The sequence below is a fragment of the Bos javanicus genome, chromosome 22 (genome assembly GCF_032452875.1).
Source record: "Bos javanicus breed banteng chromosome 22, ARS-OSU_banteng_1.0, whole genome shotgun sequence".
NCBI classification, from domain to species: domain Eukaryota; kingdom Metazoa; phylum Chordata; class Mammalia; order Artiodactyla; family Bovidae; genus Bos; species Bos javanicus.
Window position 1 is genome coordinate 16737474 of NC_083889.1, and position 22421 is coordinate 16759894.

Sequence of the window (22421 nt, forward strand, 5' to 3'; positions counted from 1 at the left end):
AACCAGTCCATCCTAAAGGAAATCAGTCCTCAATGTTCATTGGAAGGACTGATGTTGAGGCTGAAACTCCAATACTTTGGCCATCTCATGTGAAGACCTGACTCATTTGAAAAGACGCTGATGCCGGGAAAGACTGAAGGTGGGAGGAGAAGGGGATGACGAGGATGAGATGGCTGGATGGCATCACCAACTCAGTGGACATGAGTTTGAGTAAACTCCGGGAGCTGGTGATGGACAGGGAAGCCTGGCGTGCTGCAGTCCAAGGAGTCGCAAAGAGTCGGACACGACTGAGCGACTGAACTGAGCTGAACTGAGAGTACTCTGAAGAGAATGGCAGTTGTCCTTTAAGCTAAAGCAGCCTAGAAGACATATCACCAATACCTCTCAGTTCCTCATCATAATCTCTCATTGATCAATTACCAATGAATTTACCTAAAATATTCTTGAACACATATTATACTGACATTAATCAATAGAAAGTACCCCTTTGTAGTGGAGGGAGTCCTTAAAATTCCACTGTTCAGCACCTTAAAAATTTATAAGCAGGGGAGGAAGTGAATGACAGGCACTGGGTGGAAGAATCAAGGGCTTGCCAGTGACTTCACAATTCCACGGTTCTGTGCCCCTTCAGACAAAAAGTGACAAGGACTCAACTGTACACTTTAAGTGGAAAAGTCCTTGAATGCTAAAATATTCTAAGAGACAGATGTGTTCCTTGACTAGGAAATAATACAGCAGAAAAGCTCTAAAAACAGCTGCTTTTAGAACTCCTTCTCATCTCCAGTAGAGTCATCACTTCCATAATATTCCTTCTGCCCAGAGTATGGTACGTAGTTACACACCCACCAACATTCTCTCACCAAAGAAGAGGCCCCAGAAGAAACAGGGCTATGGAGTTTGAGTCAAATTTCAGATGCAGAAATTTCCCTAGAGATCATTACCCAATCTCAGCCAGCAACTGAGGCTTTGACCACTCTGATAAACTGCCTTTGGACAGACATAGTCTCAGAAATAAAGACTTAAGAAGGGTAAAAAAGGAAGAAGGCACTGGAGCCCCTGGGTCTCCAAAGAGCAACCACAGATTAAACCAACAATTGTGACCTGCTTTCCCTCTTACCTTGGAATGCCCACACAGGTGATGAAGCAGTCTCGTGCTCAACTGGAAGGTTTCCAGTAAGCTCAGAACATCTTCCTACAACCAACAACACGCACAAATGCCGTATGAAACATTCTCATTTCACTTTACGTGCAAGATATCCTTGCAACCAAGAGTACCAAAGACATCAAGCCTCAGGTTCTGCCATAGATGGACAATCATCTCTTTTTCAAACTGACGTAGTGTTGATTTAAACTTCAGGTGTACAACACAGTGATTCATAATTTTTCAAGTTTATATGGATTTGGCCCTCAAACAGAAGGAGGAGTGCTCACTGGCTGTCCTCCCCTCTCTTTCTGCGCTATGAGGGACCAACCAAATATTGTGAGAGTGTTCTGCAAAGTTCAACTTGGTAAATATATGCAAGAAATCATCTCCTGGACTTGCCTGGTGGTCTAGTGGTTAGGACTCTGGGCTTACAGTGCAGTTTATGACACCAATGAGTTTTCTTTCCTTTTTTTATAATTCCTGAGACCAGACCCAGAAAAGTACACAGGAACAAATGACACACTAATATGTGAGGTCCTGGGACGGCAGTAGCATAATAAAACCAGGCTAAAAGAAACCATCCTCGGCTCTGGAGCAGAAGTCGGAAGGTGGTCCACTAGGGAATCGTCAGTCCTCCATGGGCATCTCTGGGACAGCTGGTGACCAGAGGTGCCTGCGTCAGTCTGTGTCCAGAGCCGGGGTGAGGGAGCTGTCCCCATGGCTGCCCAGGAGCCGCTGTGGACATACTTTCTGAACCACTACACAGAGCATGCCTGTGCTCTCTGCTCTCAGTTCTTACCCGGTGTTTTCTAAAACTGAAATCTAGGAGCGGCATACACTGCTTCAGAAATGCTTCCACAAAGAGACGCCCATACTGAGGAAGAGAAGAGAGAAGCTGGTGAGGACCTCTCGCTGAGGTCTTTCGTGGGAAATGCCCCTGCCTGAGGCAACATAGCATTTCTCAGACCAGAGTGTTTATTTTCTTTTATATGTAAAAAATAAATCGGAAAGGGTGCAAAAGGTTAATTCAGAGAATACAGCTTAATGCAAAGGCTAAACAGGCCTGTTTCGTCCTGAGTTAAGCATCCTTACCTGCCTCACACACAGTCAATGTGCGGGGTATTGCTCAGCTTGAGAATGAGAGCACAGAGGAACTGAGGGGAGCCCCTGCTCCCAGAGGGCAACTTACTCTCAAAAGGAATAAACTGGGTAGAGCTGAGGAAGCACATGACCAACTGCCCAATTCACCCAGGAAAAGGACTCCCCCTTCTCAACCATCCCTCACACTGGCATCAGTGCGGGGTGTGAGTAAAGAGGAAGAGAGAGAGAAAAAAAAAAAAAAGGAAGAGAGAAGCCAGGAGACAACAGTATGGGGCACCATCTCCTGGAAGGAACTGCTGGGAAAGGGGAGAAGCATTCTCCCTACTGCCTTCCTTAGCTCTTAACCCAATGTGTTTATCACCAAATCTAGGGCTAATCCAGGATATTCCCCTGGAGGATACCAGAAGGCCAGCTCCCACATCGATGAGGCCACCCACGGGCTTTAAAAAGAGGACTCACCCACTCCTCCTTCCTTCCTGTTGACTGGGAAGGAATGGCAGGGAGTGACTACTGCTCCTTAAGCCAATCATCCTAGTTCTAAGACTAAGTTTTCAAACTCATAGGAAAATTGGTTTCTCTGGTTATCCAACTAATATAGGAAAACATATCCATGGTCTTTTATAGACTACCTATCAGCAGAGATTCTGGAGACTGGCTTGTGGGCAAGGTATTAAGCAATTCCACTCAGCTGATCCAAAGGAAGAATTAACACTAAAGAGGGCCCAGTCTATTGCTCACCTTCAAACACGCAAACAGAACAGGACGACTATCAAACACCTGGAAAGATGAAGGACAAGAAACCAGAGCTGAGATCTGCTCCTCTGAGCACCCCAGCCTCTTCCCCACCATGCAAAGCACAGCTCTGAGTGTTGTACAGACGTCTAAAATGAAGGAGGCACATCAACATGTCAACAAATCAATCACAAAGAATAAAGTAATCACTGTAACTGAAGTTCAAGAAAAGAAGAGGGGAGCATAGAGGAACAAGGAATTGATTCCAACAGGGAATGTTAAGATGGCATTGCAGAGATCCCAAACCTTGATGGGAAGCCTGAAGAAAGAGGCAGAAAGGAAAGAAAAACATTCTAAGCTTGGGGAACAGTCTGGGCAAAATCATGGAGTGGACGAGAGCAGAGTGTACATGAGGGATAAAGAAGGCATTCAAGTTGGAAGATGGAGACCATGGGGAATGTGCTCAGATTCATGGTGTGGTGAGAGAGTATGGGAGAATGACAGGTGGAAGGAGTCATTAAATAGTAAACAGTATGGCACAGACTGGAAGGAGGAAGGCAGAGAAGGGAAAGACACTGCACAGGAAGCAGGGACGGTGTTATCCAGGATGGGCAGGGCACAGGGACAAGATGGGGAAACAGGTGCCCAACAAAGGGTGGGGAGGAGCTGAGAGGGTCCATTTTGGAAGTCAGGCCCCTTGGCAGTTTCTGCAGTTAGCCAGTGAGATGGAACAGGGAGCCTCTCCATACTCACCTTTATCAGGTTGATGAGGATACTGAAGTCTCGAACAGCCATGTTCCAGTAGAGGAGCTTCTCTTCATGAATCTGGGGGTAGCCAAATATACAGCCATCTTTGAATTGCAGCCAAATACTTCTTTTACCATGTTCCCACTAACATATGATTCTTGAACTACAGAGCTCTACAGAGATTTTAAACCAAGTATCCTCCTAAACAGATGTGGCAACCAGTGAACCCAGTAGATGGTTCGGAGGCCTGCATATATGGTATCACTAGGGTACCTTATTGAGACTTTCTAAGAAGACAACTCCTCTTCAATAACTTACAAGTAGGAAAAAGCTTCTGCAACATATCCCTGTAGTTTCTCTGATTCCCTAAGCAAGCTCTTGCTCCTAGAAGGCTAGCTCTGCTCTGGTTAGCAGGTTGCCAAGGCCTAGGACCACAGCATCTGAAACAGGCTTGTTAACCTCATGCCAGCTCACAAGTTGCAGCTGGGTACATGAGGCTGCAACCAAAGATATTTTTTCCAGACTAGGTCTATGGAGTCCAAGGTTATCCTTAGGAAGTAGCAGGGAAAACAGCTTAATTCTCACTTCCAACTAGAAGAAAGGACATCAAGAACTCTTCGAAAAAAGTTCTGGATCTCAGTAAGTTAAAGGAAATAGCTTAGGAGAAAATTCTAGACCCAAGGAGAACAACCAGAATCTTCCGAATAATCCAGAGTCTGCTTCCTGAGGTGGGACAATTTGACTCACCTGCTGTGAATCTGCTGCTGTTCCAGCCTGAAGACCTTTCACTGTCTTCTCTAGTTCAGCCATCATTACTCGGAAGAAAATGACGAACGTGGTCCTACAAGAGAAAAGTATGACACTCACACAATGATGCACTCATCACAAAGAAAGTCCTGGGATGAAACCAGGGAACCCAAAGTGATTTCCCTCCCCACCTCTGGAAACATGCTTTCACTAGGGTCTACTCTAGGAGGATGTGAGAGCAGGAAGGATTTAGAAATGAGCCAAGAAGACGGCCTGTGAAACCATGGGATTAATTTCATGAAGGGAGAGTGTGGTGGCAGAGAAAGAGCAGGAAAGTAGTGGTCAGAAGATTCAACTTAAGTTTCTAGTTCCAAGCAAGCTCCCTCTCTAAAGCTCATTTTCCTCATCAGTAAAACAGGGGAAATGATATCTACCTCACAGATTCATCTAAAGGATCAAATGAAATAAGGAATATAAGAGTGCATTATAAACTATAAAGACCATATGAATATCAGATAACCACTGATACTATGAGACACAAAACCCATTAAGTGACACATATATGGTTAGACACAATAACCACTGTATCCGTCTAAAGGTGGTTAAAATATTGGAAAAATAATTTCACATATAAAGGGTGAAAGCACTGAAAAAAGTTTGGTGATTAAATATCCAATGTCTCTAAAAACTGTAACTACTGAAAAGTCATTCCTCAATAATATCCTTTCATATGGGCGGGGTGAGGACTGCTTGAAGCTTGAAGGGAATTCACAGCAGACATTCTATGTGTTGAACAAATGACTGCACATACCTTCTGTATCAGAACTAGATAAAGAGTAAGGTAGTTATTTGGAACCTACATACATTAGTATGATTCTAACTTACGGAAAGGACTAGAGGAGAGTGCTGCCTTACCAGGTCAGTGTAGGGAATGTGGAAGAAGAGGCTTCTTTTGGAGAGTTGATCAGCTCTGGGACACCAACACCAGCAATCTCCTCTATGGCCTTCAGTACACTGTCTGTGTGCTCCAGGTAGATGCTGTATTGATAGCCACAGGAGTATGAATACACATTACAGAATTTCTAAATCAAGATTTCTTTCTTGAGACATATCCAGGTACTAAGCTTTAAACCAACTATTAGCAATTATTTTATTAATCTATTTTTTGCTGCGCCACACGACTTGCAGAATCTCAGTTCCCCGGCCAGGAACTGAACCCAGGGCCACAGAAGTGAAAGTGCTGAGCACTAACCAGTGGCTCACCAAGGAATTCCCAACATTTATTTTTAATAACATAAAGATTCCAATTACTTTTCAGGAGTAAAGGAAATGATGTCTCCATTAGAAATACAGTTAGACACCATGAAGTGATGGCTGTGTCTTAGATATGGTAGGCAATAATAAATATCTGACTCATGGGTTAACAAGGCAGGATACAACAGCAGACTCCTCCACTTCCTCTATGATTTGATTTACTAAAGAACTGACAGCATAAAACAGAACTAGAGGATCTGAAAATCCACATATTCTAAATTACATTAATTTCACACCTATTTCACTGCTTCCAAATTATCATCAACCAAGATAAATTTCTCAGTTTTTTACCAAACAAGGGATCCAAACAGGGGCAAATGGAAGGCTATTTGGCTTGTGGACAGAAGCTGAGCCTCTTACCCAAGCAAAGCCTGGAGCTGGTCATTAGGAATGCTGCTCCTCTCTTTCTCTCCACTAGGCCACACTCGACAGAGGAACTGTTTGGCCAGGGAAGCTGTTGGTGAAACAACACAAATTTGATTCACGGAAAATGAACTTAATTCTTGTTTTGCAGTCTTTGGGGGATGATAATTGATCAAAAACGTTATTCTTTTATATTTACTATGAAGTTCCTATACTAACAGACAATTTTGGGGGCAGGGGGGAAGCTTTCATGAGTTCCTGCTCTATTAGTCCTTCTACCAGAAATAAACCCATTTCTCTAAGACCTAACATGCCCCACCCTTTTATCCTGTCTTGACACAAACATGAACCATACAGACACACAGAGTAAGGAGTGCTGCTGGGCAGTGGGAAGTCATCTCAGGTACTCCTTGGCAGGCCAGTAAACAATAAACAGTATGGGCCTCCAAGGTTCATGTAAAACCCTCCCCCTTTAAGGAACAGGAATAAAGGTTTTGCATTTTTTCTTGCTTTCTGTGTGTGCTGCCAATTAAGATTTATCAGTGAGATGCATTCTAAGAGCGATGTCAAAAGATAGTTAAAGAAAAAGATCAGGGATGGGACCAGACTTTTCTTTACACTTAATCCTGATTTCTCCTTTCTGTCCCATTTTATTAACTTAATGGCTTATGTTTTTCTGTCAAATGTCTCAGATACTTAATAACAAAAAAAAAAAAGGGAAGGATATGAATAAACAAAAGTTAAACAGCAAATCCAGCCAAGTAAACTAACCACACTCAGTTTAAGCCATGTCAGCAGAGCTCAGACATAGCTCCTACTGGGACTATGTCCTTCTTGGTATACAAAGAGAGCATATCCACAGTGATGGAGAGATTTGCTTGTAAAATTTACAAAGTTCTAGGAAGCCCCAAGTTTACTAGTCTATTCATGAAGGAAAAAAAGAGGATCCATCACCAATTTGTCTTTTGTTCTCAGCAGGAGCTGTAGATTTCTCCAAAATGACCATCAAAAGTCTAAGGAGATAAACAGCACACTGGAAACTGGGAATGCTGGCATGGAAATTCTGCAAGTAATGGAAGCTCTGCCTGTAAAGAGACAAAAAAAAAAAAACAAAAAAAACCCCACCATCACAAGTATTACAGATGTGTCTAAATCCATGAGTTATAGAAGTCCACTGAAATGCCTGATGGTCTAAGCAGAATCCTCCTCATTTGCAGGTGCTTTAGTAGAACCTTCTTTCAAGGTATTATGGAGAAATGTAACTTTGTATGGAGAAAGCCAGGGTGTAGAGGCCTGACCCAGTGTATGGGATGCTGGCATTGAAGAGAGTCATGTATGCCAAGATAACCAAGTGCTAGCCTAGGCCATGCTGATATGTGCAACCTCGGGTAAATTATTTGCTCTTTAAGGTAAGAGGCAACACACTGAGTATAATGTTTAAATTATGGGTTAAGGTAAAAGGAAGGTGCAAGGACAAGGGACAAGGTAAAAGGAAACGATAAAGCAGAACTTGATAAATGTATCATATGTAGTTAGCTTTTCCTGTTCTGAAGTAATAGCAGATGAAGAAACACAATTAATCTAAAATCATAGTTAAAATAAAACCAGAGTCAACTACTGATTGACTGGTGGAAAGTAAGTCAAACAAATTTAAAAGAACTGTATCGAAAATAAAATGAGGTGCTAAAGGCAGACTGCGGACTCAGTGATGGCCTAGGCTCTCAGGGGAGGTAGGGGAAAGACCAAACTGCTCTGGGTGAAGCTGGGGCAGAGGCTGAAGCCATGCTCCTTAGAGCTCCTTCTCATCTCCTGTGCTCTCAGTCTAGGCTCCTCTTCTTTCAAGATGCTGCTGCTGCTGCTAAGTCACTTCAGTCATGTCCGATTCTGTGCGACCCCAAAGACAGCAGCCCACCAGGCTCCCCCATCCCTGGGATTCTCCAGGCAAGAACACTGGAGCAGGTTGCCATTTCCTTCTCCAATGCATGAAAGTGAAAAAGTGAGTGTGAAGTCGCTCAGTCGTGTCCAACTCTTAGCGACCCCATGGACTACAGCCCACCAGACTTCTCCATCCATGGGATTTTCCAGGCAAGAGTACTATAGTGGGGTGCCACTGCCTTCTCCTCTTTCAAGATGAGGGAAGTGATAACTGACTGCTACCTAATTATCCAACCCAATTAGGAGACAGAGTAGGTACCTAGATAATCAAGAGTTGACTACAGCTGGCTAGCACTTTCATCATTGTTACCTGAAAATACAAACTTTACAGGATGAAGGATACATGAGGATTTAGTTTGATTTATTCAACAGTTTCTAAAGTTTCAGGATATATCTGAATACACAGATAAGAAAGCTCACATAAATGAGGAAAAGGCACTAAAAACACCAAGTTATCTCCAAGAAATCTTGCCTGTTTTATTCCTAGGAATTTCTTTAGATAACTCTCAGGGACATGCGGTCCAGCCCACCTGAGCAGCTCCTCCACGGATTGGTCACGCTCTCCTGGCTTCAGTCGGCTAGTAAGGATCCCAAGGGCTGAGTATAGTAAATTATTATTTTGAAGTTGACAGAATCCACTCCTAAAGGAAAGTCAAGGAAAGGTAGCTGAGCTCAGTTTCAGGAAGATTATGTGGACAGCATTTAAGGATCCTGGCCACTATTCTGTACCATCAATAAATCAACAGAAGAACAAGAACTCAAGTACTGAAGGTACTCAAGCGCTAAATCTAGTCACAGCTCTGAATACCAGACTAGAAGCTGAAGGGTACCCGAAACATTCTTTTCTTAAGGATCTATAACAGTCCTCCTCCTAGGTTTATTTCCAAGGGGAAAAAAAACTCTCCTTTATTGTATACATTTTAGAGATAACTGTCAATCTTCTCAAAACAAACAACAACAACAAAAAAATAGGAATAATTTTGTGAAACTGCTTAAATCAGTGTCTAATCCATACCAGATTAAGTCAAATCTTGACAGTTCTGTCTTCTGATTGTCTTTCCTACTATCTCTTCCTTTCCAAGCCAAGACCATCACTCTAGGCCAGGCCCTTCTCATCATCCCATGCATGGATCACGCCAACATCTTTTCATTGGTCTCTTTGGCTGCCTTTCCAATCCATTTAGGCCAGCATGACCCTTCTTTTGCCTGACCTTCAAGGCCCAGCACAACCTGACCCCCTAGAACTTTCACTCCTCTAGAAACATTTCCGCATCACCAGTGGTAGCCTCTCTTCCCTTCCACAAATTAATTCTGAGGGCCTATAATGTTGTATTTTTTTTTTCCTGAATAGCTTTTTTAAAGTGTAATGGACATACACTAAACTGAATGCATTTAAAATGGTGAATTTGATTCGTGACTTATACACAAATCCAAGAAACCATCACCCCAATGAAAATAATAAACATATCTATTCCTAACAGTTTCCTCCTATTCTTTTGTAATCCAGCCCTCCTTCCATCCTCCCACCCAATGAGAGGCAACCACTGAACAGTTTTCTGTCACTACAAGATTATACACTTTTTCTAAAACTTAATATAACTAGAATCAAGTACTACACACTCTTACAGTCTTGGTTTTTATTCAGTGTAATTCTTTTTTCATCCATGTTGTTGCATTTAGTATTCTACCACATAGAGACACTACAATTTGTTATCCATTCACCATTTTATGACATTTTAATTGTTTCCAATTTGAGGATATTACAAATGAAGCTCCAATAAATATTAATATAGAAAACTCTGTGCAGACATATGCTTTCATTTCTCTTGGATAAATTACTACTTTTACTAGCAGTAAAATGGTTGGGTGGTATGGTGGGTATATATCTAACTTTCTGATGAACTGCCAAACGGTTTTCAAAAGTGAGTATACCATTTTACAGTCACAACAGCAGCATGTGAGAGCTCCAATTACTCTATATCCTCACCAGCACTTGGCAAGATAAATCTTTTTACTGCATCCGTGCTGTAATTTTAGTTTGTATTTTCTTAATAACTAACACTGCTGCACATCTTTGCATATGTTTACTTGCCGCTCACATATCTCCTTGATTAAGCATCTGTTCAAATCCTTTGTCTGGCACTGTTTTTAAGTACTGAGAATATGATAATGGCTAGTCTAGGCCTTCATAGAGCTCACAGTCCAGCAGGGAAGACAGATGAACAAATAATTATAATAAAATGTGAGAAGTTTTATCCTACGAGTATTAGAAAAGAAGTGGGGATAAGAGAGGCAGAAAGATTTACCCAGTCTAGGGGTCAGGGAAGATGGTCCTGAGGAACTGAAGTTTAAATCCAGATCTCAAGGATGAGTTAAAAGAGACGGGGGGTCAAGGAAGGTGAAGATCCTGGCAGAAGGATGAGTATGTGTAGCCTTCTAGGTAAATGCTATATAGGGTGCTGAAATTATTTCAGTATAACTGGAGGGCAGAGTGCACCACAGTGAGTAGAACAGCAGGAGTCAGATAATAAGTCCTTAGAAGCTAAGTAGAAGAGATTGAATTCAAGAGAAATATAACGGCAATCAGAACAAAGGTGGGATAAGATATGATCAGATTTATGTTGGGAAGATCACTTTAATTGCTGTATGAAGGAGGGACCAAAAGAGGAAAAGTGGAGGCAGAGAGAGACCAACTGTAAAGCTGTTCTAGGTCTGGTGAGAGATAACAGGAGTCTGGAAGCAGTGGAGAAAGAGAGGACAGGTAGCCATTTAGATGTAATCTAGAAGATAAACTCAATAGGGTTTTGTGATCAGATGCGGAACAGAGAAAGGGTAGAGAGAAGGAAAGGGACAAAGAAAAAATCCTAGCTTCTAGCTCAGGCAACTGGTGGTGCCATCTGTCTCGCCAGGGAAAGCTGAAGGAGTGGTGGGGAGGATGAAACACGCTTTGGATGTGATGAATCTGAGCTGTCAGTGACACCGGTACAAGGAGGAGCTGAGTAGGCAGGTGCGAGTTAAATGCCTGTAGCTCAGAAGTTAAATTTTAGCCCAAATTTAACCTTGGTTGAGACTGCCCAGGAAACCTGTATGAGAACAGAGAGGCCAAGACCCAGCCCTGAGGAACAGAAGCATGTAAGGGACAAACTCCCTCATTTCTACTCTTGTCCATGCCGTGCCTTACAGTTTCTTCCTTTACTCCCCAAAGCCATCTACCCTCCAAGGGCCCCATCAAGTCCCACAATTTCATGAAGGCATCCCTAGACACCCTGGCTTACATTGCCTGCAACTCTTTACCACACAATCTGGAATTTATCTACAACTTGATGAGTAACAACTTCTTACAGCACTCACCCTGGGCTATTAGGGAAAGGGTGCCACAGCGAACTAGCCAAGAATCAGATGGCTAGATTTGTTACAGGTTAGAAAAGAGCAAGTCATCTGATTTTCAAATGAGTTAGTAACAGATAAAGTGTGCCAAACCAAATTAAATGATGCAGAGACAAAAACACTTCAGAAAAAGTAAGTGTCATATTGACATAACCTTTTGGAGTCCTTTTCTTCTTTTCTACACCTCAGTGCCTTGGTGACTGTCAGGTAGAAGCAAGGACATTCTTGATTATCTCTACCTACTGTACTTGCCACATACTCACCAAGCAAAAAGCCCATGAAAAATCTGCAGTAGCCTCAGATAGCAGGAAGACATTGTGTGGTACTCTTGACCTTTAATTCCAGGTCCATCAACTACACCATGATTCTCAGCAGTTAAGCACTACAAGGGAAAGGTGCTTTTAAGACTGTTGCTTTAGCAATTGCCATCATTTTCCTTCAAGATTTTTCAGCCAAAAATGAAATCTCTTGTTCATTTAGCAATTTCTAAATCTCTATAATGATAAGATAGGCTTCTGACCTGAAAATAGTTGTGAATGTTCTCCAGATGGTTACACATGGGGTTCAGCAGTTGAACAACCCTAAACGCGATTTCTGAGGCAGATCTCTGGTGGAGATGTGAGAATCCAATATTCCGGTTTCCTTTGCTCTATAATAAATTCAGAGTTACTAGGAAAGAAACTGTTGGATAACTTCTTTGAAACTAAGAGTCTGTTATGGGGTTTAATCAAACCTTGTATCAGCAGGTAGAGCGAAAAGAAGAAACTAGGGATATATTTTGACAGAGGAAACTCAACTCAATCTTCAAATAACCAAGAGATTGGCTTTTATAGAGTACACAGTGTTTGAGACAGGATCCCCTGGAGGAGGGCATGGCAACCCACTCTAGTATTCTTGCCTGAAGAATCCCCATGGACAGAGGAGCCTGGCAGGCTACAGGCCGTAAGGTCTCAAAGTCAGACACAATTGAGCAATTAAGCACAGCACAGTGTTTGAGAAGTACAAACCCCAAATTAGTAATGAGATAAAGCTCACACAAAAATAGAAATCATTTAGTCTAATAAGAATGTAGACCAAATATTAAATTCAAGAAGAATCAAGTAACTGGATATATTAAACATTCACACCTAAAACTCTCTCATTTTGCTGTTCCTATCATCTATTTGCTTCCCCAGATGCTACATGCATTGTCCATTAGATACACACTTGAGCTTGTGGACTGTTCTAGACAGCCAACTACCATGCTGAGCCTTGGACAAAGGCTGTTTGGGAGGGTATTAAAACCAAAACCCAAGCAAAGAACAGGATTCAGGAATTCTCAGGGCATTTGAAAATACATCTTCTGTTTTGGGTGGCTTTTTGTTTTCTCGGTTTTAGAGTTCCTTTCTAAAGCAAGGTGACTGTGGGCTGGCAACAGGCCTACCACCACGCTACCCAAAAACTATCAGAGAAACTGACAACTTATTCACTACTAAGACCTCTTTGTTTCCAAATCCACAGGACAAGGCCCTGTGCTCCTGTCTGTATTAACCTTGAGGAAGGGGACTCTCCTGGCCACAGGTGTTAGCATGTTGTCCAGCTTCTGGGTGAGATCTTCCAGCAAGAAAAGCAGTTCAGGGGGCTGAAGTTGCACAACTTCTGCAGCCTGTTATAAGGAAGAAGGAAAGAATAATTCCCAACATGCTCTAGCCATCTTTTGGGGATACAGTCCATGTTTTTACTGTCTACAATGTGTAAAGAATATGATCATTACCAAAAGAAAGGGGGAAATTTCCCCCACCTCACATAAATGACTGTTGTGCTCTGTCAACAAATCAAAGTCATGCATTTCCTAAGTAAAACAAAATTTAAAATTATTAAATAGTAATGAGGCAGTATAGTTTTAGAAGACACACTTTTTCTCTAGAAATAAATGCCTCTTGTATATCCTTCCAGCTATGGACCAGTGATGCCTTTCCTAAATACCTTGGGATTAAAAAAAAAAAGAGAGACTAATTCAAGAAATTTTTGCTTTTCTCTATTCATTAAATAATTCTTTCGCATTTTCTCTCCCTGAAACGTTTCACTACTATTAAGATAAGACTGGCAGAATCGTTATAAGTGCGTTGCACTACCAGAAATAGAACGGATCCAATGCAGTCTCACTTCAAATTTTTCACTTAACCGTACATTTATGGAGAATCTCCAAGTACAGGCTGATATAGAAATACTGAAAAAACAAAACATTCTTGTAAAAATACACATTGTAAAAATCTATGGCAAAAATCCACACCATTGTTTTTTTTAATTTTTTTAACCTGGAAAACCTCTACCTTCTGGTGAAATCCTGTATCAGAAAGTACCTTCTCTGTGTAAATGTCCTCCACTTTCAAGTTCATTATAAATACCATTCTTTCCTCAGAGTTTCACTGGTACTTGGTTCAGATCATCCACATAGCATGTACTACTGGTTGTCTACTTCCTTTATTAGATTATGAGCTATTTGAAGGCGAGCATCATGTTGGATGTACTACTGAATTGCCAATGTCTAGGTGAGTGGCAAAAAACTGACTCAACAAGTATATCATGGACACTGAACAAATATCATGAAAAAGTGAAAAGAACACTGAGTAACTATAAACCAAAATAGTGCTGCTTTATAAAGTAATCCAAACAGCTGGTTATTAGCAACCTAAAGTAAGGATCACACCATTAGCATGATCTTCTGTAATGTCTAATGTACTATTAAGAAAAAAAAACAACCAAAACTTAGATTTATAAACATCAAGATGATGAGGATAATTATTTATCTACTTTTTCACATATAAAGGCTTTGGAAGCCAGAGTCCTACTTCTCCCAGTGTCATGGTGTTTTTTGTGAAAAAGGAAGAGAGCTGCGGAACTTCCTAAAAAGAGACTAAGTTCTGGGATCTCAGTTCTGTCACTTACTTCGGTGTGCATTTCAGTATCTAAGATGAACTTGGTCACAAGCCCACAACGCAGAATAGAGAAGACCTCAATGTCCATTTCTCGGAAAAAAGCGTGGTAATTCTGTAATGACACTGATGTCTTTTCTTCTTTCCCTCTGAATTCCTAAGAAGTACGAGTAACCAACAGAACAAGGTTTCTTTATTAATCTAATTTTAAATGAAGGTTTCAAAGTGCAGTTAAGCATTTACTTTATACAAAAAGTTACACTTCATTACATTCTTTTATCAACTTTCTTTTTCCAAGGTCTCAAAATATTCCTGAGACAGAGTACCCAATGTAACACTGGGATATAGGTTGCACACTGAGACTCTTGATTGGTTTCCACTTAGGGATGAACTACTAGGCAAATCAAGGCACTATGGTGTGGACCAGAAAACTGTGAGCTTATGGACCAAAAAATCTGGCTTCAAACCCTTGCTCAAGCACTTATTAACTGTATAACTTTGAACAAGTCACCTACTCTCTCTGGGTCTTAAGTTTTCTCATCTATTATATATAGGTATCAATACTAAACTTGATTTTGGGAAGATTAGAGGAGTTATACATAACAAATACTCACAAACAATAGCTAAAGAACAGAAATAACTGGGATCCATGTGGTTTAAGCAATTTCACAAACCAACTCTGTGAGTGGTACTATTATAGGAAATTGTTAAGTATCTGTATTAAGAAACTATGCTAAGCATTTTGTGTTATCTCAATTCACTGAGAAGGGAATAATCTGGGATCAGATGAGGAAAAAAAGCTAAAAGAAGTATACTTAGAATACATCCGAAGACAGAATTTGATAATTGCTACAAGATAATTCAAAGTACTCCTGGGGTGCAAAAAAGGGAGTAATATGATCAAGAAAATAATGAGAAGAACCAGTGTGTGGTAGTGATAAATATTTCGAGTCTCACCCAACCTCTGCTACTGACAGGGTCACTCCAAGGCCTATCAGAGTTTGTTCACCTCTCCTTTCCATAACTTTTCTCTCTGTGAAATGCATAGGATAATGCTAGCCCTTGCTAATTTCACTGGGTTGTTACACATCTTCATGGAGATTCATCATTCCAATACCTTTTCCTGTTGGCTCCTCTCAGCTAGTGTAGGGTCACATTCTGAATTATCGTCCTTTGAAAGCACATCAGGGGAGGATGTTTTGCCGCCATCTGCTTTTCGTTTCTTTCCTCCTTATGTTTCAAGAGGAGAAAAGTAACTGAAATAATCAGTAATCTTGTTTGCGAAATATCACTGCCTTCAAGAAACAACCTGCTAAAGACTACCTAGAGATGAAGAAGTTAATTTTATAACCCTAAGTTACAGTTCATTGATAACCATGCTAAAGAATGGGTTCAGTTATATAACCTCTCCCATTACTGATGCCTTGACACACATAACCTCTAAGTCAATTCAACACAACACATAGGAGGACACGGAATAAGAGGAAAAGAAAATACCTGTCTTTCCTTTCATTCTGATTTTTGCTGAAACGGCAGTACTGGTATGAGGTGTTTCTTCTAGAGTTTCCAAGTCAAAGTTTGCAAGGGGAGGAACATAGTCTGGGGTGACTGAAACAGAGAGCAGGAAGCTCAATGTATACCAACCATATACCACTGTTAAACTTGAATGATCATCACCCAAGTAGCTAAAATCTAGCTTCCAGAACTACCAAGCATGGCTGACTATCTATCAGATGCTTGCAGGTCATGTGACACTAACCATTTTGGCACAGTAAAATGGCCAAAGATAACTTATAGAAATACTGCATTAATTGATTATGGTCAACTAACATAAAATCATTCTAAATAAAGATATAAAGTATCCAAACAGCTAAGAACTAAAAATAAACTTACATTTAAAATCTAAAGATAGGAGCAATATTTGGACACATAGTTGTTTTACACACAATTATTTAGATGAGAGCCTGAGGGAGGCTCTGTTTTCCCCAGAAAATCAAGCTAGAATTGTAAAACAAGTTTTCTTAATGGTCAGAGGGTATCAAGAGGCCTCTCAGCTGTACTCATGATGATGTTCAGGAAGGTAAAGGGCACTGGAAGTTTGACATCTGAAGAACCAAAGTAATTTACAAAAGCCCAACCAATGTTTTATATCTTGTCTTTTCTCAAACACCAAGGTCTCCTGGAGAAAACAATGGGAGGAAAATGGCTGTATTCATTTTTAAAAATTTCTGTTGAGCAAACATTTTCTTGTCCCACATGAATTAGGGGCAGCTATCATCGAGTCTGGCTTAAAGGCTGTCCTCTTATCTCCTCACTATTGCCCAGCAGGGTTCCCAGCCGGGACCCTTCCCTCACCTGCCAAGTGCTTTTCCAGGAGTTGCTGCAGTTCTACAATGTGCTTTAATCGGGTGAGCACCTTCCCCTTCATCTCGGGCAACTTTTGCCGACAGAAGGCATTTACAACCTGTAGAAGTACAAATCATATCTGTGAACTGTTCAGATTTTAACCTCATTTGCATTATTCAGCAAAGGCTAAAAGAGCCATTCAGTGAAAGGATCCGTGAGCCGAGTGAGCAATATCAAAGTCTTCTCAGCAAGGTGCTGCAGAGAAAAAACACCCTGGGCCAATACAGGAGGACCTAACTTTTAATACCAGTTCTACTTATTCCTAGTTAAGTAACAAGGCAGAACCTGTTACTTAACAGAAGTAACTCTCTGCAGCTAGAGAGTACAACCTTTGGTGAAACAAGTCCAAGGTCTGCTACTTACCAGTTGTGTGACCTTGGCCAAGTCTTGAACCTTTCTGTGCTTCTATCTCTTTAACTATAAAATGGGAATGCAGTTGTGTGGATTAAGTGTGAATAAAGAAACTAGCCCAGCATTTGGCACATGTGTTTGATAAATTTTAATGACTTTGAACTCTCTGTAACTGCAATTTCATATGAATAAAGCAAGGATAGTAATACCTACCCTGCCTGTACTATAATACAGTTGTCGGGATAAGAAGAGATCATTAAAGTGAATAAATATTCTTAGAAACAATATGCATGAGAAAGGAAATGTGATATAGATATAAGATGTTACTGTCATTTTCAAAGTATTTCATTATTATTGTGCATTTCATTAAGTACAAATATATTCTAAAAGATGGTGAAAACTATCTTCATTTGATCTCACTAAATCGAAATATTAAGCGCATACCTGTAAGGAGGAACAGTATTTTCACAGTGGAGAAGGTGAAGTTATACCATGCAGGAAGCAGAATAGTGTGAAAAGGCTTAGAAGCAGTAAAGCATGGGCAACATTAAGTGAATTCTAAGCATTTTGATTTGGCTACATCAAGAGGTGCATGTAACTAGGGAAGGGTGGGACACAATCGCCAAAGAGACACACAGGGGTTAGAGGTTGGTGGACAATTTTTAAGGAGTCTCATGGGAACCAAGAAAATAGTTTCCTTTCTAGAGACATTACAGACAGTAGGTGAAACATCCCAATAACTCTGCTCACCTCTCGGAACCAGTTGAGAGTAAGAAATATGAGTGAACACAGGAACGAACGTTCTTTAACAGACATGGACTGGAGCCTCTCTCCAGGCTCCAGGTCAGTGAGGAATATAGGACAATCTGAAAGAGAAGAACAAACATTTCTAATCTCTTTTCGTTGAAGTCAACAGAACCTGGATGCTGCCCCCAGAGCTAGGTCTCCTTCTACTTATTTCCCCCTTTAATGGATATTTTAAGGTCAAGTTTCAGTTAGTCTCAAAAATACCCTCATACCATGCAACATCAACAAATGTAACTTAAAAGTCTCTGTAAAGTTAGAAAATCCCCTCCCGTCCCCCCACAAGTACCAATGTACCACTTCCCTAAGTTTACCAAAAAAAGGTTACAAAGAAGAAAGAACGTGATAACTTCATTCTATACCTAATAAACCATCAATCTCCTCCAAGTTTCCATTATGTTGTCTGTCCACACAAAGTCTCAGTAACCGGAAATAGGGAGCCAGGCATAATGGAGAAACCAATCTGGGAAGGAAAATCCATTTCTAGGTCACAGTTTATAGACATATTAGTCCATGTTTATAGAGACCCCGATCTTGTAATTAACAAGTTTTGCCCAAAATAAATGTCTACTTTTAAAAACATGACAAAGAACATAGTGGATGCTCAGCAAATAAATAATGAACTGAATGGGAAGAAGACACAGGTAAGTGTGAAATATCCACGCATTAAGATAAAGTACGGGTAACACAGAAGGAAGGCACATGACTGGCATAGGTACACAAACACATTCCCAGGTGGGGAAAAGAAACAGAAACAAAAGCAGCCTCACAAAGTATCTGTTAGCTGTCATGAGCCATTGCAAATCCCAATCCCAGGATCTGGGAGAAAACAAGGAGTCTGATCCATTCTTGGTAATGCATCCAAATACCACCTGTCTTGGGAGAAATGCTTTTCAATCAAGTTGCCAACAGATTACAAGAACTGTAGCATTCCTTGTGAACAAGAACTGTGTCATTCTTTGTGAAGATTCAACATACCAACAGCGGTTTTAGAGAAGAAAAAGTATACTGACTTTTGGTCTGATTCCTGCAAAGTCCGTGTACTCCCATCTTTCACAAAGTCCTGAGAGAACAACAGTGGCAGGAGGTTGATGACAATCCCATCACAACTATCGTAGTCTTCTAGTCCGTAGAGTGCTTTCACAGGAAATGGATAATCACTGCAAAGAGAACCCAGAATGTGAGGTCCCAGCATCAGGGTATGGCAACTGTATGGGAAAAACCACTAGGACAAACCAGTCTTCTCTATTATGAGAAGTGAGAAAGAACAAGTGGGGAATCTTCTAGCAGTCCTGGAGCTGGGACTGCTGGGGTGTTGGGGTTGGGAGGAGGGAAGTTGGAGGAGTAGGATAGACTTGGATGAAGTCAAAGACATTCTGAGATTGGTACCAGCTATCAACATAACTAACAAAATTTCTTTACCAATATAACCATGTCAGTGGGTAAATAGCACTTACCCTTCTGGAACATCACAGGCATCCACCACAAACGCATCTTGGAAATCATTAAAGATGGTCTGCCCAAGCCATTCCTTCAGGAAGCAAACAAACAAAAAGGTCTGTGTAGCCCAGGGTGTACATCCTATAAAGCCCTAAATAAACTATTATCCTTTCTGAAGCCTGTTTCCTCATTTCTGAAAAGAAAATACAAGTAATACATACTGCATTATTCTGATGTGGAATAGACATAATACATGAAAAATGCTTAATACAGTGCCTGGCACAGAATAGATGGTGGCTTTTAACAATATCATTAACCAAATGATCATGATTCTCACTCTTAGTATGTGAAGGAGGCCTCAGAAGAAAGGCCTGGGACAGAGTGAGTCAGAACAGCCTTCCCAATTAGAATATGGGAGAGCTCACAGGCACATCTATTTTTGCAATACAACAGAGGGAAGGATTTGAAGAATGTATAGTAAAGCAGCCCTTGAGCTTCACTGTTTTAAGAAAAGATACTTGGCCTCACCAGGGCTTCTGGAGCTAGCCTCCTTCCATGGATCAGGTTGGCAAATTCATCATAATAAAGTCCAGAGGCCTGAGGAGATTGCTCACTGCAGGAATGAACCAACTGTAGCAAGGAGGTCACCTGAAACAGTCGAAGAGAAAGAATGGTCCAGTCCTTGAGTTGCTGATGCTTCCTAGTTAAAAACTATTCACTCCATTCAACAATAAGTTTTTCCCTTTCCAATTGCATTGGCAAAGCTCTCATCACCACCTCTCACCTGAGGTTTCTCCTAAGCCTCCTGACCAATCCTTTCTTTTCAATTTTACCTCTTTTTCAATCCAGACACATGAACCAGATTAATTTTTCTAAAGCAAAGCTTGGATTATGCCATTTCTATGCTAAAACCCTTAAAGACTACCTCTGTGTAAAAATTAAAATGTCTTGATTCACATTCAGAGCACTCTGTTTTCTATCTCCAAACTAGCTCTATCTCCAGCTCTCCAATTATACACTTACTTGTCCCTACACTCTAGTCAACCTGTTACTCTTCAAACATGGCCCACCTATTTTGCTCTCTAGGAATTTACAATTTAGTAAGGAGATCAGATACAGAGTTAAAATACAACCCAAGCCAAAGGATTTTAAAGGCCAAAAGAGTAGTACAAATTACAAAAACTATGAGTTCAGGAAAACATATTTTGAAAAAAGAAGCACTCTTTGTAAGGTGACAGTTGTTCAGTTGCTTAGTCATGTCCAGCTCTTTGCAACCCCATGGGCCACAGCACGCCAGGCTTTCCCGTCCTTCACCATTTCCTAGAGCTTGCTCAAACCCATGTCTATCGAGTTGGCGATGCCATCCAATCATCTTGTCCTCTGTCGTCCTCTTCTCCTCCTGCCTTCAATTTTTCTCAGCATCAAGGTCTTTTCCAATGAGTCGGCTCTTTGCATAAGGTGGCCAAAGTACTGAAGCTTTAGCTTCAGCATCAGTCCTTTCAATAAATATTCAGGACTGACTTCCTTTAGGATTAACTGGTATGCTCTCCTTGTAGTCCAAGGGACTCTCAAAGAGTCTTCTCCAACACCACAATTCGGAAGCATCAATTCTTTGGCACTCAGCCAACAGTGACCAGAAGCAATTTCTCAGATACTCATAAACATATCCAACCCCAAGACAAGAACTCACCTGGGTGCACTGTTCACTGCTCAGCTCTCCACTCCCTGGGGTCAAATTGGAAGATCTACTTCTAAAAACAAGTTATTTTAGATTCACATCTGTAATATTTTACAACAACCAGCAATAAATTTTTAAAAATTGCCTTCCCTAAGATCAGGGTGGAGATGAAATCGAATGAAAGCACAGCCAAGTATTTATTAAGGCCTTACAAAAGGTGGATTAGCGCAATGATGGCTACCTTAGATTTTTTTTTAAGTGTACACTAACTAAACTAGTAAAAATCATAAGAGCAAGTATTTGGCATTGTTCTATTTAATGCTCTCAACAACTCTATGAAGTAAATACTATTAATATCTTTACCTCACACATTTGAACAGAAACAGAACGGTAAAGTGACTTATCCAAGATCATTCAGCTAAGAACAATGGAGCCAGTATTTGACCTCAGGCAAGCAAATGGCTCCAGAGAATGAACTTTTAACCAGTATACTATGCAGCCTCTACAGATTACTAATGCTAACTCTAAGGATGTTTCTTGAGCTCCAAGGAATTCATGACAAATCAATTCCAAGAAGCATGAACTAAATTTCATGACTTCACAACAGTAACAACTTATCAAGCCCCAAGCTTCTATGAGATGTTACAATTGTGGAATCAAAGAACTAGTACAGGAGGGAAAATCCACAAGAAGACTTTATTTATATCACAATTAAAATAAATAAATAAATTTTTTTTAAAAAAGAAGACTTTATATCAAATGAGGTGTTCCAGACACGAAAAACACAGTAATGGAGAAACCTGTACTGTCTAATGCTTAAGATTGGAGCAGATGCAGAAAAAAAGCATCCCAGGAGGATCAGGGTTCCCCCTTTTGTGCAAACATTTTCTAAAACTTAATTTCTTAGCATTCCCTAGTTTTAAACAATGAGAATGTAATGACTATGATCACAATTCTGCAAAAATTATAGGTAACATATACAGTCAAGATTTAAAAGAACATGAAAAGTAACTTCTCTTATTATGGTTTTAGTTCTTCTGTTATAATGATGTCTAAACAATATAACACTTTATTTTGTAAGACAGCAACTGGATTAACTGACCATGAGCCACAGAAATCAGAATTTCCATACATACCTATCTGCTGCCATGACGCCAGCCATGGTGACAGCACCAATAATACCAATAAGCTTGTACTTGAATACAGTGCTAGACAGCTGTTTTCGTATCACCAGGTGCATGTCATCCTGCAAGGAAATAATGGTGAAGATGTTGGAATGGTACAGCAAGACAGTCAAATATTAGAACCAAACAACCAGAACAGCAAGGTTTCTATCATTTATTAACTGTGTGGTCTT

At 40.6% G+C, this 22421-nt stretch overlaps 1 protein-coding gene across 4 annotated transcripts in view; it reads right to left on the reverse strand.

Moving 5' to 3' along the window:
* FANCD2 (FA complementation group D2) overlaps positions 1-22421 on the reverse strand; it is a 51020-nt gene that overhangs the window by 4839 nt on the left and 23760 nt on the right. For 3 of the 4 annotated variants that reach the window (XM_061396213.1, XM_061396215.1, XM_061396216.1), the window contains 23 exons: positions 22201-22310; positions 21077-21137; positions 19915-20034; positions 19404-19477; positions 18960-19106; positions 18309-18409; positions 17893-18008; positions 16741-16849; positions 15883-15993; positions 15503-15615; positions 14399-14542; positions 13002-13115; positions 11991-12119; positions 11734-11852; positions 8614-8724; positions 7103-7233; positions 6146-6239; positions 5387-5509; positions 4472-4565; positions 3731-3802; positions 2984-3022; positions 1944-2018; positions 1118-1192 (listed from right to left, as the gene is read on the reverse strand). In XM_061396213.1, coding sequence (XP_061252197.1) covers positions 1118-1192; positions 1944-2018; positions 2984-3022; positions 3731-3802; positions 4472-4565; positions 5387-5509; positions 6146-6239; positions 7103-7233; positions 8614-8724; positions 11734-11852; positions 11991-12119; positions 13002-13115; positions 14399-14542; positions 15503-15615; positions 15883-15993; positions 16741-16849; positions 17893-18008; positions 18309-18409; positions 18960-19106; positions 19404-19477; positions 19915-20034; positions 21077-21137; positions 22201-22310 — 2382 coding nt within the window. The remainder of the gene's footprint in view (positions 1-1117; positions 1193-1943; positions 2019-2983; positions 3023-3730; positions 3803-4471; positions 4566-5386; positions 5510-6145; positions 6240-7102; positions 7234-8613; positions 8725-11733; positions 11853-11990; positions 12120-13001; positions 13116-14398; positions 14543-15502; positions 15616-15882; positions 15994-16740; positions 16850-17892; positions 18009-18308; positions 18410-18959; positions 19107-19403; positions 19478-19914; positions 20035-21076; positions 21138-22200; positions 22311-22421) is intronic. The other variant, XM_061396214.1, reaches the window with a different exon arrangement.